Below are 18,756 nucleotides of genomic sequence, written 5' to 3'. Positions count from 1 at the left end.
GTTCAATGGTTATTAGGCACCAGTGGTTAGGATTGGAGGGTTAGAGGTTAGAAACCGCTATTGACAACGCAGCAGTCACTAAACGTCCCCTTTTTAACATGGCTTTCTTCCAGCACCTGATTTCCCTCCCCTTTTCCCCTCTCCATTCCCCCCTCTTCCCCTCCCCATTCCCCCCTCTTCCCCTCCCCATTCCCCTCTCTTCCCCCCTTATTCCCCTCTCTTCCCCCCCTTATTCCCCTCTCTTCCCCCCTTATTCCCCTCTCTTCCCCCCTTATTCCCCTCTCCCCCCCCCTCTTATTCCCCTCTCCCCCCCCCCTCCCTCTTATTCCCCTCTCCCCCCCCCTCTTATTCCCCTCTCCCCCCCCTCTTATTGCCCCCATTAGTTTCTGCGCGATAACGTTCTATTAAGGAGGAGTTGCTGCGCCTCCCACTGGCCGGGGCCGGCACTGTTACCCAGGACAGCGCCGCGCTCACTCGCTGTCTCTCTCTCGGCTGCAGCCCCCTCCCCCGTCATTCGCCATGGCCATCACCGCGGCTCAACGGCTTCTCCTCGGCAGTTGGGTCCAGCTGCTGGTCTCCCTGTATACGCCTGCCTTCGCGACGGTACCATTGATCACCAACCCATCGTTTATTAACGAGTGTGTTAAAGTCCACAACAAATTTCGGGCGGAGGTGCGCCCGACGGCCAGCGGGATGCTCACTATGGTAATGTTACGTGACCCCCCCCCCCCACCTTCTTTATCTGACACCCCAGTTCCATTTTAAAACTGGTAAATACCAAACATGGTGGGTGGGTGTCGGAATCCGGGCGTCAGTCAGGAGATTGGCGGGAAAAAAGTTGTGCCGTCTCGTCGAAGTGTGAAAACTGGTGGCGGGAGCGGCGGTGTCTTTTTACCGGCCCCTCGCCGTGAGGGGGAGCGGCGGTGTCTTTTTACCGGCCCCTCGCCGTGAGGGGGAGCGGCGGTGTCTTTTACCGGCCCCTCGCCGTGAGGGGGAGCGGCGGTGTCTTTTACCGGCCGTGAGGGGGAGCGGCGGTGTCTTTTTACCGGCCTCTCGCTGAGCGACGGTTGGGGAATGCGCGCGCGCTGCGACCGTCGGGCGGTTTGAATGTGCTTTTTTTTTCCCGCGCGCGGCCAACCGCCCTCGTGTTGTTGGCGGGTTTTTTGTTAAATGTGGAAATTCGCATTTTTAAAAGTTTTATCAGCTTTGTAGAGACCCATGATCTGTTATGTTAAAAAAATATATGCATACTGTAAATGAATTACTAAAACCAAGGTGTCAGACAATCATGGGTCCAAGTCCCCACTCTAGGGACAAAATCCAGGCTGACAGTGCCAGTGCTGGGGGAATGCTGCACTGTCGGAGGTGCCGGCTTCCCCATGAGAGGTTAAACTGAGGCCCCCTCACATCCAATGAAGTAGAATCATAGAATGATGCAGCTCAGAAGGAGGCCCATCGCGCCTGTGCCAGCTCTTTGAAAGATTGATCCGGTTAGTCCCACTTTTACTGGCAGCGGTAAAAGTGGCCAGTTGTCAGATTGTTGTAAACGTAAGAAATAGGAGCAGGAGTAGACCATGTGGCCCCTCGAGCCTGCTCTGCCAGTCAATACGATCATGGCTGATCATCTACCTCAATTCCACTTTCCCACCCTATTCCCATATCCCTTGGTGTCCAAAAATCTATCAATCTCAGTCTTGAATATACTCAACGAATGAGTATATCCACAGTCCTCTGGGGCAGAGAATTCCAAAGATTCGCAACCCTCAGTGAAGAAATTTTTCTTCATCTCAATCCTAAATGGCCGACCCCTTATCTTGAGAGTATGACCCTTAGTTCTAGCCTCTCCAGCCAAGGGAAACATCCTCTCAGCATCTATCCTGTCAAGCCCTCTAAGAATTGTATACATTTCAATGAGATCACCTCTCATATCTTCTAAACTCCAGAGAATATAGGCACATCCTACTCAACCATCTGGTTCACTATTTCACTTTAGGGAAGGAAACCTGCCATCCTTACTTGGTCTGTATGTGACCTCCGTTCCAGGCCAACGCTGCTAACTTTTAACTGCTATCTAAAAAACTATCAAACTGCTACAAGAAGGCCCACCGCCGCCGCCTCCTCAGGGCAACTAGGGATGGGCAATAAATGTTGGCATTGCCAGCAAAGCCCATATCCCAAGAATGAGTTTTTTAAAAAGGATCAAAAGGTGTTCTCAAGCTGCATTCACAAAAATAACCTTTCACTGGCAGAAATAAGATCTGGCAGTCCAGACCTGTTACCATAGCATTAGAGATACAACCTGTTATCATAAGCATGTAATAAAATGGTGCATCCTAATCAACCAACTAATGTAGCTGACAAAGCTCTTAAAAGATTGATCTGTTGTGTTGGGCTTTTTAAACAATTTGGTTGTTACTGAATGGCTGTAATGTTCTGGGGAAACACTAACGGTTTAATTTACTCTGTCCTGACATGTGAAAGTTATACATTCATTTTGTAAGTTAGTATTAATGCAGCAGGCTTTTAATTTTCCCCACAGTCATCAAATTGTTTTTGGCAGTTAATTGATTTCATATTAATAGTGATCTGGTATCAACAGTTCTTTGCTTGTTAAGTAGCAACTAGTGGAAATACTAGGATTTATTTCATTTGTACGTCACATTAATTTCATGCTGTTGAAGTTGGCGTTAAAACAGAGGGAACCAGGAGAGTTCAAGGGATGAGCAGCAATAGGAGATAGCTAAAGGAAATTTTCAAAGAGGAATCTTTCCATAAGCACGGCAGCGCGTCTCAAGTTTCTCTTTCCTAGATGGTTTCTCTACCACCTAGAAGGACAAGGGCAGCAGGCACATGGGAACAACACCACCTGCACATTCCCCTCCAAGTCACACACCATCACAACTTGGAAATATATCGCCGTTCCTTCATCGTCGCTGGATCAAAATCCCTGGAACTCCCTACGTAACAGCACCGACACGGACTGCAGCGGTTCAAGAAGGCGGCTCACCAACATCTTCTCAAGGGCAATTAGAGATGGGCAATAAATTGCTGGCCTCGCCAGCGACGTCCACATCCCATGAACAAATAAAAAAAAAGATAGCAATGAAGGGGGACAGCAGGAGTAGCGGGAGACCATGGCAGCCTTTTGGACTTGCCACAACCAAAAGTATACTTAGTACCACGAACATTCCAGTACCTGAGCCCCAGTGAGGAACAGTGTATATATAGAGACCATACCTCATAGATAAAAATAGATAAAGAGGAGGTGCTTAACAGGTTGGCAGCACTCAAAATTAGAAAAGTCACCTGGTCTGGATGGGATGAATCCTAGGTTGCTTAGGGAAGTAAGGATAGAAATTGAGAAGGCTCTGGCCACAATCTTCCAATCCTCCTTAGATATCGGAGTGGTGCCAGAGGACTGGAGGATTGCAAATGTTACACCCCTGTTCAAAAAAGGGGAGAGGGATAAACATGGCAACTACAGGCCAGTCAGCCTAATGTTGGTGGTGGAGAAACCTTTAGAGACATTAATCTAGGACAAAATTAAGTGTCACTTGTAAAAATATGGTTTAATAAATGAAAGCCAGCATGGATTTGTTAAAGGCAAATTGTGTTTGACTAACTTGATTTGAGTTCTTTGATGATGTAACGGAGAGGGTTGATGAGGGTAGTGCGGTTGATGTGTATATGGACTTTCAAAAGTACCACGTAATAGACTTGTTAGCAAAATTGAAGCCCATGGGATTAAAGGGGCAGTGGCTGCATGGATACAAAATTGGCTAGGGAGCAGAGAGTACTGGTGAACGGTGTGTTTTTCAGACTGGAGGGAAGTGTGCAGTGGTGTCCCCCAGGGGTCGGTATTAGGACCACTGCTCTTTTTAATGACCTGGACTTGAGTATACACAGCATAATTTCAAAGTTTGCAGATGACACGAAACTCAGAAATGTAATAAACAGTGAGGAGGATAGTAATAGTTGCCCTATTGCTGCTTTTGAGCACTCTTCTGATGCAGAGCTCCTCAGAGAGGTCATCATGAGACCTGTGCTGTCCTAAATTCTTTGTTGGGGGGGGGGGGGGATTATATCTGGTGGGCTGCATTTTTCTGGCATGGTATCTGACTCTCTTTCCCTCCAACTTGTGCTGTTCTTGCTCGTCCTCCATAAAAGAGGCATGGAATGATATGCTCATGGGAAAAGTCATACCTACTCCTGAGTTGCTTTGGGTGGGGGTTGGGGGGGGGGGGGGTGGGGGTCGAGGTCCAAAAATCTTGGGTAGTCCGACCCAGTAGCATGGAAAGTGCGGGTTTCAGTAGCAGCAGTTCAAAAATAAAAGAAAAGGGGTAGGTTAAACATTTTCAAACTGCTGAAATGACTAACCAAACTCTTCAAAGCTGACAAACTCCTACTTTCCGCCTTGATCAGATGATACGGGCAGGTGCTGCGCTACTTATATTTCAGTGTTAATTACCCCAAGTTCAACAGTGGGATAAAACCAGGAAATTCGCATCTACAGTTACACGGGCTGACAGGCGGCCGTTTGCAAATGAGGCCAGTAGGAACTCGGCGGACAGATCTCGGGAAAGCTCAAAAAGCATAAGGAAGCTCGGGGTAGTGTTTTATAGGCACTCAAGCTGCGGAAACGACTTCCACCCAAATTTCCTTACTAAAAAGGTGGAGAGGGTGCAGACCAGATTTACTAGAATGGTACCAGGGATGAGGGACTTCAGTTATTGTGGAGAGACTAGAGAAGCTGGGATTGTTTTCCTTAGAGCAGAGAAGGCTATGGGGAGATTCAATACATTGTATTGTTTTGAACTGTATTGCTTGAACTTGTGTCCTTTTACATTGAACTGTTATTTAAATTTTATGAAATAAAGTATATTTTGAAATATAAAAAAAGAGATTTAATACAAGATTCTGTCTACGGCCATCGCCAACAGACTCAAGTCAACTCTACAGCTGGTGATCCACCCGGATCAGACCTGTACTGTACCCAGCAGGAAGATCACTGATAGCCTTGCGCAGCTCAGGGATACGATCGCCTACGTGCAGGACAGTGAGGGGTGAACACCTGCCTCATCAGCCTGGACCAGGAGAAGGCCTTTGACAGAATATCCCACACATACATGATGGACGTGCTCTCCAAAATGGGGTTTGGGGAGGGAATCTGCGATTGGATTCGACTGCTGTACGGTGACATCTGTAGCACAGTCCTAATTAACGGATGGGAGTCGGAAAGCTTTCTGATCAGATCTGGAGTCAGGCAGGGCAGTCCTCTCTCTTGTTTGTATGTTGTATCGAGCCGTTTGCTGCGTCCATCAGGAAGGATACAGGTATGGGGGGGTGGTGACGATCACAGGCAGCGGAGGCTGTAAGGTTAAGACTTCCCTGTGCACGGACGATGTCACAGTCTTTTGCTCCGATCAGCAGTTGGTCCACAGACTGATGGGCATCTGAGACCGTTTCAAGCTAGCCTCGGGGGCCAGAGTGAACTGTAATAGGAGTGAGGCCATGTTCTTTGGCAGTTGGGAGACCCGATCCTTTGTCCCCTTCACCGTCAGGTCCGACTACATGAAGGTGCTGGGGATCTGGTTCGGGGGACTCCAGGAACTGGGAGAAGCAGGTCGCTAAGGCCACAGAAGCTTGGTATGTGGAGGGGGTTCCTCTCCATAATCGGCAGAACCTGGTGATAAGGTGTGAGGTACTCGCGGTGTTGCTCTACGTTGCCAAGGTCTGGCCCATGCTCTGCCGTCACAGTCAAGACAAAAGAGGTGAATTCCAGAGGTGAGGTGAAAGGGACGGCCCTTGACATCAAGGCAGCATTTGACCGAGTGTGGCACCAAGGAGCCCTAGTAAAATTGAAGTCAATGGGAATCGGGGAAAACTCTCCAGTGGCTGGAGTCATACCTAGCACAAAGGAAGCTGGTAGTGGTTGTTGGAGGCCAATCATCTCAGCCCCAGGACATTGCTGCAGGAGTTCCTCAGGGCAGTGTCCTAGGCCCAACCATCTTCAGCTGTGTCAGCAATGACCTTCCCTCCATCATAAGGTCAGAAATGGGGATGTTCACTGATGATTGCACAGTGTTCAGTTCCATTCGCAACCCCTCAGATAATGAAGCAGTCTGTGCCCGCATGCAGCAAGACCTGGACAACATCCAGGCTTGGGCTTATAAGTGGCAAGTAACATTTGCGCCAGACATGTGCCATCTCCGACAAGAGAGAGTCTAACCACCTCCGCTTGACATTCAACGGCATTACCATCTCCAAATCCCCCACCATCAATATCCTGGGGGTCACCATTGACCAGAAGCTTAACTGGACCAGCCACATAAATACTGTGGCCACAAGAGCAGGTCAGAGGCTGGGTATTCTGTGGCGAGTGACTCACCTGCTGACTCCCCAAAGCTTTTCCACCATCTACAAGGCACAAGTCAGGAGTGTGATGGAATACTCTCCACTTACCTGGATGAGTGCAGCTCCAACAACACTCAAGAAGCTCGACACCATCCAGGGCAAAGCAGCCCACTTGATTGGCACCCCATCCACCACCCTAAACATTCACTCCCTTCACCACCGGCACACTGTGGCTGCAGTGTGTACCATCCACAGGATGCACTGCAGCAACCCGCCAAGGCTTCTTCGACAGCACCTCCCAAACCTGCGACCTCTACCACCTAGAAGGACAAGAGCAGCAGGTACATGGGAACAACACCACCTGCACGTTCCCCTCCAAGTCACACACCATCCCGACTTGGAAATATATCGCCGTTTCTTCATCGTCGCTGGGTCAAAATCCTGGAACTCCCTTCCTAACAGCACTGTGGGAGAACGTTCACCACACGGACTGCAGCAGTTCAAGAAGGCGGCTCACCACCACCTTCTCGGGGGCAATTAGGGATGGGCAATAAATGCTGGCCTCGCCAGCAACGCCCACATCCCCTGAACGAATTTTTAAAAAAGTCACCCGAGCTATCTTCCACTTTGGAGGTCCAAGGTAGAACGCGTCATGTACAAGCCCCCAGACATAAGGGGGATGAGTATCCCCAATGCCGCTCTGATCCTGATGGCCACCTTTGTGTGAGGATACCTCAAGATGTGTGTGGAGCCCCAGTACACAAACACCAAGTGTAACTACATGCTAAGTTTCTACCTGCCCACCACACTGAGAAGGCTGGGTCTGGCCGAGCAGACGCAGGACGTTCCATCCAGCTGGACCGTCCCCCACCGCCTGTTCCAGGTGGAGAAGTTCATGAGGAGGAACCCTTCGACCACAAGGCCATCAGAACGTTCTGAGAGTCCTGCATGGCAAGGAGAGGATGGATCTGATTGGGCAGTTCCCCGACCAGACGGTCGATGCCATTTGGTAGACTGTCTCATCGCCAGAACTGACTGACAGGCACCGGGATGTAGCCTGGATGGTGGTGAAAAGGGCCCTCCCGGCGCGGTCCTTCCAACGTGCATGGAATCTCAGGACCACCACTGCACTTGAGGCTGTGGTGGGGACGAGACCTGTCCACCTCCTGATGGACTGCCCCTTCGCGCAGAAGGTGTGGGGAGCGATGCATTGGTGTCTGTCCCGGTTCATCCCCAACAACTGGGTAACACAGGATGCTGTGCTCTACAGGTTGTTCCCTGGGACGCACACTGAGACAGATATCACCTGAGGCTGGAAGACTCGATGAAGGAGGCCCTTTGGTCCACCCAAAACCTGTTGGTCTTCCAACTGAAGGAGCTGTCCGTGACCAAGTGTTGCCGACTGGCACACTCTAATGTCCAGGAGTACGTGCTGCGGGATGCACTGAAGCGAGGTGCGGCCTATGGAAAGACCACCGTGTAAGGCCATCCCACTTTGTATTGTACAGAAGATTTTAGAAGATATGTACTGTGTTTTGAATTGTAAAAATGAGAACATAGTGTGTATGATCTCAATGTATTGGTTCAAACTATATTGCTTGAAATTGTGTCTTTTTACATTGAACTGTGTGTATCTTTAAGATTTGTGAAATAAAGTATATTTTTAAATTAAAAGAGATTTAATAGAGGTGTTCAAAATTATGAAGGGTTTTGATAGAGTAGATATGGAAAAACTGCTTCCACTGGCAGGAGCGTTAGTAATCAGAGAACACAGATTTAAGGTAAATGGTAAATGAACCAATGGGGAGATGAGGAGAATTTTTTTTAATGCAGCGAGTTGTTATGATCTGGAATGCACTGCCTGGAAGCTGATTCAATAAAAAGGAACTGGATAAATACTTGAAAAGGAAATATTTGCAGGGCTATGGGGAAAGAGCAGAGGAGTGGGACTAATTGGATAGCTCTTTCAAAGAACCGGCACAGGCACAATACCGAATGGCCTCCTGTGCTGTATAATTTTTTTAAAAATGTACTGTGCTGTTGCAGCATAGCTAATGCGCTGAAAACGTCAAGATAATTCACCCCCTCTTTTTCTTGATGCCTCACTATTCTCTCTTTCAGAATGCGTTCTGTTATTTAACCAACTACCTACTTCAAGTTTACATATCTATAGTTCCCTGGTATAACCTTCAGTTTCTTTTTATAAACTGGCACCACAATTAGCTCCAGTCCCTTAGCATAACTTTATTGCAAGACACTTCTGGACTACTGATCCAGCATCTTAGAGTTTGCTCAGTCTGGTAAGTGTGATGTAGCTTATTTGCTTTTCAGTTTCTTCATAAAAGAAATGGTGTAAAAGTACTATTCTATATGTTTAATTCCCACTGTGTGCTGAGTTAGCTGATCTCAGCTAGGTCAATTGGCCTCAACAACCCTAGGTTTCTGAAGGAAAATAAATAAGCCAGCTTGTTATTCATTAATCCCTGGGGGAGATGGGGAGGGGAATGTACAGGACGTGTGAGTCAGAGGAATGGAGAATTTTGGGGGAGGTTACGAAGGGATTTAAACATGAGGATGAAAATTTTTTATTTTTGAGTGGTTAGGGAACTTGGAGCCAAAGTAGGCCAGTGCATACAGGGATGATAGGAGAGCAGGACTAGGTGTAGGATAGGATAAAGGCAGCACAGCTTTGGATTAGCTGAAGTTTATGGAGGATGGGTGGCTGGCTGGAGAGCTTTGAAATAGTTGAATCCAGAGGTTACAAAGGCATAGATAAGGATTCCAGCAGCAGATGGGCGGAGGTGGGCAATGTTATGAAGGTGGAACTAGCTGGAGAAGTTATGGGGTCAGAAGCTCGGCTCAGGGTCGAATAGGGTGGAGAAGCTGCAAACAGTCTGGCTCAGCCTGAGGCATTGGTTGGGGTAAAGGATGGAATTAGTAGCAAGGATATGGAGACAATGGCTTCGGTCTTCCCTTGCTTAACTGGAGGCTCATCCAGAACTGGATGTTTGACACTTAGTCTGATAATACAGAGGCAGTGGAGGGTTCGGGAGAGCTGACCTCATGTCTGTGAATTATGTCACTAAGCGGCAGCGCATAGAGGAGGGGGCCAAGGATAGATCCTTGGGGGACTCCAGAGATAACGGTGCAGGGCAGAAAGAGAAACCATTGTTGGAGATGCTCTGGCTAGAATTGAATAGGCAAGAGTGGAACCAAATGAGGGCAGTCCCACTGGGCTGGACAATGGAGGAGAGACACTGGAGGAGTATGGTGTGATCAACTTTGTCAAATACTACAGAGAGGTCGAGGAGAGATAATGCACCACAGTTACAGTCGCAGAGGATCTCATTTGTAACTTTGATTAGGGCCATTTTGGTGCTGTGGCAGGGGTGGAAACCTGATTGGAGAGATTCAAGTGGAGGGTTGTGAAATAGATGGGCATGGATTTAGGAGGTGACAACATATTCAAGGAGAGGAAAGGGAGGTTGGAGATGGAGCAGTAGTTTGCAAAGACAGGTCAAAGGTGGGGTTTTGGAGGAAGGATGATGATGCTGGCTTTGAAATGGAGGGTGGCAGTAACAAAGCAGAGGGAACCATGTAAGATGGGAGGCAGGAAGGGAAGTTGGGTGGTCAGCAGCTAATTGAAAAGGGGGTCAAGGGAACACAAGGTGGATCTCATGGACAAGATGAGCTGAGAGAGGGCATGAGGGGAGATAGGAGAGAAAATAAAGAGAGACATGGCTTCAGGACTATGACAGGGGGAAGCAGCAGAGGCAGCTGAATAGATGGTGTCAATCTTAGTGACAAGTCCTTGAGCTCCTTGCACTTGTTCTTGGAGGTGAGGGTGGAGAGGGCATGGAAGATAGGTTTACGGCGATGGTTCGTAGTGGAGAAAAGGAGCTAGGATATCTTTGCTTTCCAGGATGTTCCTGGAGTATTTGGTGATTTAGGCAGAGGCGATTGAGGCTCAATAGCACTTGATGTAGTCCATCTAGATCTGGTGATCAATGGCTAAACCAGGCATGCTCAAATCTGCTCCCCTTGGACTAGAGTGAACGATACCAGGGAGAATAACCAGGATGAGAGGGAGTATAGGTTTTGCTGGTGACAGGGGCCTCAAAGATGGAGGTGAGGAAGTTTGTTGACCAAATTCATGGCTGCAAAAGTATTGTGGAAGAACACAAGGAAGTGGTTGGAGATAACCTTGTCAGTGATCGAGACCGTGGGAATAGAGAGACAATGGGAGATGACATGGTCAAGGGACTGGCTGTGATTATGGATAGGTGAGATTCTATGGAGGGAAAGGTTTAGGGAGAGTAGGAGGACATTGAATTCAGAGGAGAGAGGATAAGGTGAGTTGAGATGGAGATTGAAATCACCAAGGCAAGAGGAGTCACTTAGTGCAGAAATGTTTTAGCATTCTAATTTTTCTTTTTATAAATCTAGACCTGGGATGAAGGTCTTGCTAAAACTGCAAGAGCATGGAGCAGAACTTGCCAGTTCAAACATAATCCAAACCTGAGCAAGAAAGGAATAGCGCATCCATCTTTCAACCCTGTAGGAGAAAACATCTTTGCTTCAACAGGCAGTTTTAATGCCAAGCATGCTATTAAACGTTGGTATGACGAAGTGGTTGATTATGATTACAGTACAACCAGCTGCAAACCAAATAAAGTTTGTGGACATTACACCCAGGTAATATTCACATTTCTCATAGATATTCTGTTCCTTTTAACCACCTACTGAAGAAAACTTTGTCAATTATGATTATTTCTGGTTTCTTTTACATCAGCGGCATCCTTTGCATAAAGGAGACATTTGGTTTTACTTAAATAGTAGAATCCTTTGCTACTAAAATGTAATTGGACAAAAGGAAAATTAATCTCTTGTATTTAAGTCACGATTTTTCTTGTATCAAGCATAATTTATACTATGCTCCTTGTGGTGAATTAATTTCAAGCAAACAATTTATACGATGGCTTAATTGGCACTAAATTAACTAGAAAATGTGTGCAAGCCATACAACACTTAATTTTTTTATGTTCATCAACTGTTATAACTTGGGACCTTTAAAATCAGTTTCTACTGATTCTCGCCAATAAATTCCTGGATTTTTTGGGGTGGTGAATCCATATAAATTGATTCCTTCCTGAATTTGAGGGGATATCCTGAAATTTCCCATTTAAAAAAAAACAAAAATCAGGTCCAGAGATGCACACACACACTACACCCTTAATGTCAGGATGGACTTTGAAGAGTCTTCATAACGACTATAGCTATGTTATTAATGTGGGTGTGGTAGCCTAGTGGTTATGACAAGTAATGTAGAAGTCATATATTCAAATGCTATTATGATAGGTTGTGAAGTTGGATGTAATAAAGCTGGTAATTTGTGGCCTAGTACCAGATGACAAAAGCCACCAGATTATAGTAAAAACCTAACTGGTTTACTAAGGGACCTGCCACCCTCTACCTGTGACTTCAGTCCCACACTATGTGTTTGACTCTTAATGCCCTCAGGGCAATAAATATTGCCATGCCAGTATTGTCCCCATTCCAAGAGCAAATATTAACAAGATGAATACAATGTATGTAGAAACTGCAATATACTATCCATAGCACACGCTGCAAAGTGAAACTTTAGCATCAACTATTTCGTATTTATCAGACTTCAAAAATAAATGTGCTTCACAATGCGATAGTGGTGATATGCCACTTCAAACGTACAATTTAGAAATCACCATTTTACAGTACACAGTCCATTCATAAATACTGTAGATGTATTTAACTGCTAAAGGAGCTTGACAATATTTTGTAATCGTGGAAACTTATATTACATTACTTTTGGAACTGCCATTGAGGCCCATAAAAGTTGCATTTGTGAACTGTAAATAATTGTGGGTTGCCATTTAACTACCCTGTTAGTATCGAGCTTGTTTTCTTGATGTTCAAAATAAAAAATGATACTCTACAAATTTACCCAGGTTTTGGGAACTTTTTCCCTGATTTTTGCCTTTCTGATGCTAAATCCAAAAACTGAAAAAATACCCAAATAACTCGGTTTAAAATCAGCAATAAAAACTGTCTTAAAAGTCCTTAGCAGTTTCCATTATAAATGTGGACGTAGGAACTTATAATGAATAAGATGACAGGAACTGCACATAGTCTTACGGTTTTTAATATATTAACACATTATCTCTTGGATCCATTTATGTTATCTGTTTCAATGGTTTTGGCTGGTACATGTTCCATGATGGATCTTACTTTTTTTGGGGGGGGAAGTGTTTGTTTCTGTGTCTCTGTCTTTCCTTTGCTGCTTCCTTTTTTTCTCTTTGATGCTTCTCTCTCCTTAACTCTTTTTGCTTACCTCTCTCTATGTGCTTCTGCCTCTCTGTCTGTCTTTTCCTTTTCTTCTGAGTGGGAGCTAGTGGATGGCATAGTTTGATGTGATAGGGAAAGGAGCCACCAAATGCTGCAGGCTGCATTTAGGGTGGGGTGTGGAGAAAATGGACCTTTTAATGATGAAAAGTTGACAAAAGTGCAACAGAAATGTGACAATAGGAAGTAAGGTTCTGCACACAGACATAAGACTTATTATAGAGTAATAGGTAGATGTGTGGTAGGTGATGAACTATCATGGCAGCCTTTTAATGAGGAAATTTGGTTTGCTACAATGTTATCAGGCAGAATTCTTTTGGTGGGGGTGCTAAGGTCTTGTGAAATAATTGGTGACTAACAAAAGTAGAAAATAATCAAATAGAATGCAGAAAAATGCAGGTACTTAATGAGAAAAACGGAGATATATGGAGGTTCAAAGAAGAGAATTGATGGTTGGTCACAACAAGCTCTACAGTCACAACACGCATTACAGACACCAAACATTTATTAATTAGTTAGTAAAATTGTTGATGATTTTAAATGTCAGCATTGTTTATTCTACACCCAAAAAAATGTTTTTTTGTTTTCTGGTTCAACACAAATGAGCTGAAGATAGTCATGTAGTGATTCCACATAGGAAAGCCTTATATAGGGAAAGGGAAATAATGTGGTTCCTGATGAAAATTTCTTAAAGGGAAATGTAGTTCATGTGATTTGTTACCGTTAGTTTTCTAACCTAATGTAGATTATATACGGTATTTATATGTATAACTTTGTTTGAAAAGTGAGAAATACTGTACTTAATGTTAAATAATCTTCATATTATTTTCCAGCTCGTCTGGGCAGCAACATATAAAGTTGGCTGTTCAGTTTCTGATTGTCCCAAAGGAATTAAAGGTTCTGGATTAAAAGGACCAGGCGTAATTTTTGTCTGTGATTATGCACCGGCGTAAGTCTTTCTAATTGTTTTCTGTTGGAATAATACCGTTATTTTAATTCAATTAAAATAGACTTGGTGCTTAGTGTCAGCTGTGGCTCAGTTGGCAGCACTCTCGCCTCTGAGTTAGAAGGTTGTAGTTCAAGTCCCACTCCAGAGACTTGAGCACAAAATCTAGGCTGACACCTCAGTGCAGTACTGAGGGAATGCTGCATTGTTGGAGGTGCCGTCTTTTGGATGAGACGTTAAACCGAGGCCCCATCTGCCCTCTGAGGTGAACGGCACTATTTCATAAGAACAGCAGGGGAGTGATCCCCAGTGTCCTGGCCAATATTTATTTATCCCTCAACCAACATCACTAAAACAGATTATCTGGTCATTATCACATGGCTGTTTGTGGAACCTTGCTGTGTGCAAATTGGCTGCTGCATTTCCTACATTACAACAGTGACTACACTTCAGAAAAATACTTCATTGGCTGTAAAGCGCTTTGGGATGTCCTGAGGTCAAGAAAAGTGCTATATAAATGCAAGTCTTTCTTTCTTTTCCTTTATTTGAAAAAAAATGTAACGGTTAATAATAGAACAATTATTCAGATGTGTCATTAAAGATAAATAAGATGATGATACTTAGGTTAAGGTTAGGACAATACCCAACCATAGCTATGCCACTTGGAAAGGCAGTGATTCCTACAAATCAGTGTCTTAATTTACAGCTGGCATTAAATCAAGGCATACAATCAGAAGCTAATTGCCATTATTTAAATTACTGCCCTAAAAACAGATTGCAAGAACTTCTACAAGTATGTAAAAAGGAAGCGAATAGCTAAAGTAAACATTGGTCCCTTAGAGGCTGAGACAGGAGAAATTATAATGGGGAATAAGGAAATGGCAGAGACATTGAACAAATATTTTGCATCTGTCTTCACAGCAGAAGACACAAAAAGCATACCAAAAATAGTGGGGAACCAAGGGTCCAATGAGAGTGAGGAACTTAAAGCAATTAATATCAGTAGAGAAAAAGTACTAGAGAAACTAATGGGACTAAAAGCCGACAAATCCTCTGGACCTGATGGCCTGCATCCTAGGGTTCTATAAGAGGTGGCTGCAGAGATAGTGGATGCATTGGTTGTGATCTTCCAGAATTCCCTAGATTCTAGAACGGTCCCAGTGGATTGGAAGGAGGGAGAGAGAGAGAAAACAGGGAACTACAGGCCAGGTAGCCTGACATCAGTCATCGGAAAAATGCTGGAATCCATTATTAAGGAAGTGGTAACAGGGCACTTAGAAAATCATAACATGATTAGGCAGAGTCAACATGGTTTAATGAAAGGGAAATCGTGTTTAACAAATTTATTAGAATTCTTTTGAGGATGTAACTGGCAGGGCAGATAAAGGGGAAGCAGTGGATGTAGTATATTTGGATTTCCAAAAGGCGTTCGAAAAGGTGCCACATAAAAGGTTGTTACGTAAGATAAGGGCTCATGGGATTGGGGGTAATATATTAGCATGGATAGAGGATTGGTTAACGGACAGAATACAGAGAGTATGGATAAACCGTTCATTTTTAGGTTGGCAGGCTGTAACTAGTGGGGTGCCGCAAGGATCGGTGCTTGGGCCTCAGCTATTTACAATCTGTATCAATGATTTAGATGATGGGACTGAGTGTAATGTATCCAAACAAAAAATGCTGGAAAAGCTCATCAAGTGAGGCAGCACCTGTGAAGAAAGAAACAGAGTTAACGTTTCAGGTCGAAGACCTTGCGTCAGTGTTCTGAAATTTTGAAGTGAATTCACTTTTATTTTGTGGGGAATGCAGCATCCATTTGACATACACCAATGAGACGAATGACTAAGAACCATTAGTTGTTCCTAGTGTTGGTTGAGTGAGGAATGTTGGCTGAATTCCAAAGGAAATAGTGAAGTTGAAAAGATCCAACAATTTGTAAAATTATAACCACCCCAACCACAGATCTGAAGGAAGTTATCTGCCTATTTATTTGCTGATCTTAATTTGAAATCTTCAAAAACTGCCACTTAAAAAAGGCCTATTCCCTTTATTACTGTACTATGTTCTTTTTAATTTATTTTTGTAAAATTTATTAAATGGGCTGCAGATTTCACAAAAAATCAATTTTTGGTTGCAAGTCTTATAGATTTAATTTTTTGAAAAAGACACAATACAAGGACGTTTGAAGTTTCCAACTCATAAGCAGATGAAAAAAAGTTGAATACTTCTGATTGTGAGCATGTTGAGAGAACGGATCACTGTCCTTTCAGCTACAAGGCTAATGGATCAGTTACAAATTTTGCATTGTTCCTCCAGTAATGGCCTGGTGTCTCCATATTATTTTCTCCTAAAATACCCATTTGATGTCTATGCTGGTTTTCTTTACCATAAACTTTTGCTCCGTATGTTTGATAAGCATGTTTGTGTTTTCCAAACTTTTATTATATTTTTCTCTCTGCTTTCGTGTCTCAATTATTTTTAATCTTTTCCAAATACCCACTGCTTCAATATTAGTCTCTTTTGATTTCCCCTCATGAGCCCATTAGTCTTTGAACTTTTCAGAGTTTTGTCTACTAATATTTGACTTATTTTTGGTATTTGTTTCCATGGTGTTGTCTGGGGTGCATCATGCAGGATTTTCATGATTTGCTATTTTTTTCCAGCATGCTATTAACAATGATCTAAGTCATTTTCTGTTTCCTTGCAGTGGAAATTATGTCGGAGCTTCACCATTTTCTTCGGGAGGTTCTTGTTCAGAATGCACCGGCGGTTGTAACAACAAGTTATGCAGTAAGTTAAATTTTGCAAATATTCTTGTCATGTCATTAATTGCACTGAAGTTTTAACAATGATAAAAAGGCTGATTAAGTGTGAGTCAATTCTAGGCAAAGAACTTTAATTTCAACTACAATTTACACTTACATTTTTCTCTTTCCATTATTAGCAGATGCAGCACGTGATCAACTCATAAGTATGTGTTTTATATTATTAAATATCTCGTTTATTTTAGCTGAATATTAACATTGTTCTTGCAAATCAATTACATACTTCCCCTTCACTTTTTGGCAGAGTACCCTAACTGGAATCCAAACTTTGGATCAGCTTCCACTTCCTTGTGTGACCGACTACTGCTGCTTTCCTCTATTATTGTGATATATATTCTACAGTAACTGTCCAAATGTACAGTATACATTTCAGGATTATTTTTCTCTGTTTCAAGGTGAGAGGGTGCAAAGTTCTGGGTTGCAGACCATCAATGCTGGTTTTTGTCCAGCAGGCATTCAAAGACATCATAATGGTCTCAGCACATTCTTCTCATCAACTTCCAAGCTGGAATACCTTGCTTTTATAAGGTACTTCATCTAGTAGGCTAGTTAAATACTGATAAAACTAACACACCTAAACAAAGTATATTTCAGTGACAGGCTAAGCCACAGGATTCAAATTAGTGACCTTTTATCTGATCAACTAGTCGAGCTACCAGGGGCATTCAAGAAAACTCGTCCATCTAATTTATTAAGATTTTAGCTTTCTAAATCAGAATCCCTGTCCAAATATAATTCAAAACAATAATCATTTTCATTGTACTAGTTGAAAAAAGTTTGTTTATTATTACTACTATATATTATGATATGTTGTCATTTAAGAAAATCTGATTTGATTTTTATAGTTTTCCAACATCTTGTCTATGGTGGCAAACAGGAAATTGAATTGACAAAAAAGAACAATTCGATTCCAGTTCATCACTATAAATTTTACAAACATAGAACATTCAGAACAAACTCTGCTTACCTTTTTGACAATACTTTGTGGTGGATTTTCTTTATTGTTAGTTCTGCAAGTGCAGAATTCCCATCAGTATAAATACTGTTGGGCTCATCACCAGTCAAACTTGCGGTGTCAAATAAACATGACTGGTCATGGCTCTCCCTCCATTTTAGTAGTTCAAATGGTATTTGCCCTCAGGCTTTTCTTTTGGTCTGCTACAATGAATAAGTGATTTTCTGTTTTAAAAAAACTATGCGTACTACGAAAACGCACAGCATACATGTGAATCATTTATATTGCTATGTGCAGTGTTTCTCACCATCCTTGAGCTTTTTTTTTTACTATGCTGAGAGGAGCTCAATTGACAGAAGAACAAAAATCAGAAAATGCTGGAAACTCAGCAAGTTAGGCAGTACTGTAAAGGAAAGGAAAATGTTAACGTTTCAAGCATAGACTGCCTGGCTTGCTGAGTGTTTCCAGCATTTGCTGTTTTTGTCTCAGATTTCCTTCATCTACAGTATTTTTAAAAATTCAACCGATTTAAACCACTAAAAAGAAATGAGGGGAGATTGGTGACAGGCATATTTTTTGTTTGAACAACCATATTTGTCCAAATCTTTGTAAAACTGGAAATAGCCATCCCTGAAGGAAATAACTCAAGACATAAACAAGGTATAAGAAATGCTTTTTTGTACAATTATGGCATAAAAATCATTAAACACCATGCTGGCAACCTGCATGATATAATGCTGCATAAAGGAATGGAGCATTACTTGGCGATTTCTTATATTAGGGTTTCTATAACCAGTTTTTTAAAGATTCTCCATGCATTTTGAATTTCAACAACAAAATGTACTACTTACTTTGTTTAAATTGTACTTTAGTGAACAACTAACTACAAGGAATGCCTAGTGTCTAGTCCTACCCCTCTGCAGTTAGTGTTTTTCTCTATATATCCTTACAGGGGCACCTCAATGAGCCTTGTGTGAATCTCTCTGAAAACACTTTCCTCCCTGCCGATTAAACAATCGGTGGGGGGGGGAAGGAAGAGAGAGAGAGAGAGAACTGAGAAAACTCTGTAGACAGACCATTAACATAATAACACATTGCAAGGGAATCCCTTTGATTTTTGCTAGTTCAGCACATCCACTGCTTCAAAATAAACGCACGTTGGCATAGCTACCTTCAATTTAGTGGAGCACTGCTGGTTGTTCATGGGTGTCAAAGGACTAGCTCTAGTGTTAGGTTAGGGTGTGAAAGAGATAGCCCTTATTAGTCCTTGCTAAGCATGTGACATATATGGGCAGAAA

General features: G+C 43.3%; 1 protein-coding gene across 1 annotated transcript; it reads left to right on the top strand.

Annotated features, from left to right (window-relative positions):
• Positions 1–519: 519 nt before the first annotated feature.
• On the top strand, positions 520–16,848 carry glipr1a (GLI pathogenesis-related 1a). Its single transcript, XM_067999997.1, has 5 exons — positions 520–705; positions 10,801–11,049; positions 13,566–13,681; positions 16,386–16,468; positions 16,748–16,848. Exons 1-5 carry the CDS (start codon positions 520–522, stop codon positions 16,846–16,848), a joined length of 735 nt encoding a protein of 244 aa, XP_067856098.1.
• Positions 16,849–18,756: the final 1,908 nt, after the last annotated feature.

The sequence above is a fragment of the Heptranchias perlo genome, chromosome 18 (genome assembly GCF_035084215.1).
Source record: "Heptranchias perlo isolate sHepPer1 chromosome 18, sHepPer1.hap1, whole genome shotgun sequence".
Lineage (NCBI taxonomy): Eukaryota > Metazoa > Chordata > Chondrichthyes > Hexanchiformes > Hexanchidae > Heptranchias > Heptranchias perlo.
The sequence above is the reverse complement of the archived record's forward strand: the minus strand, read 5'-3'. Positions and strand labels throughout refer to the sequence as shown.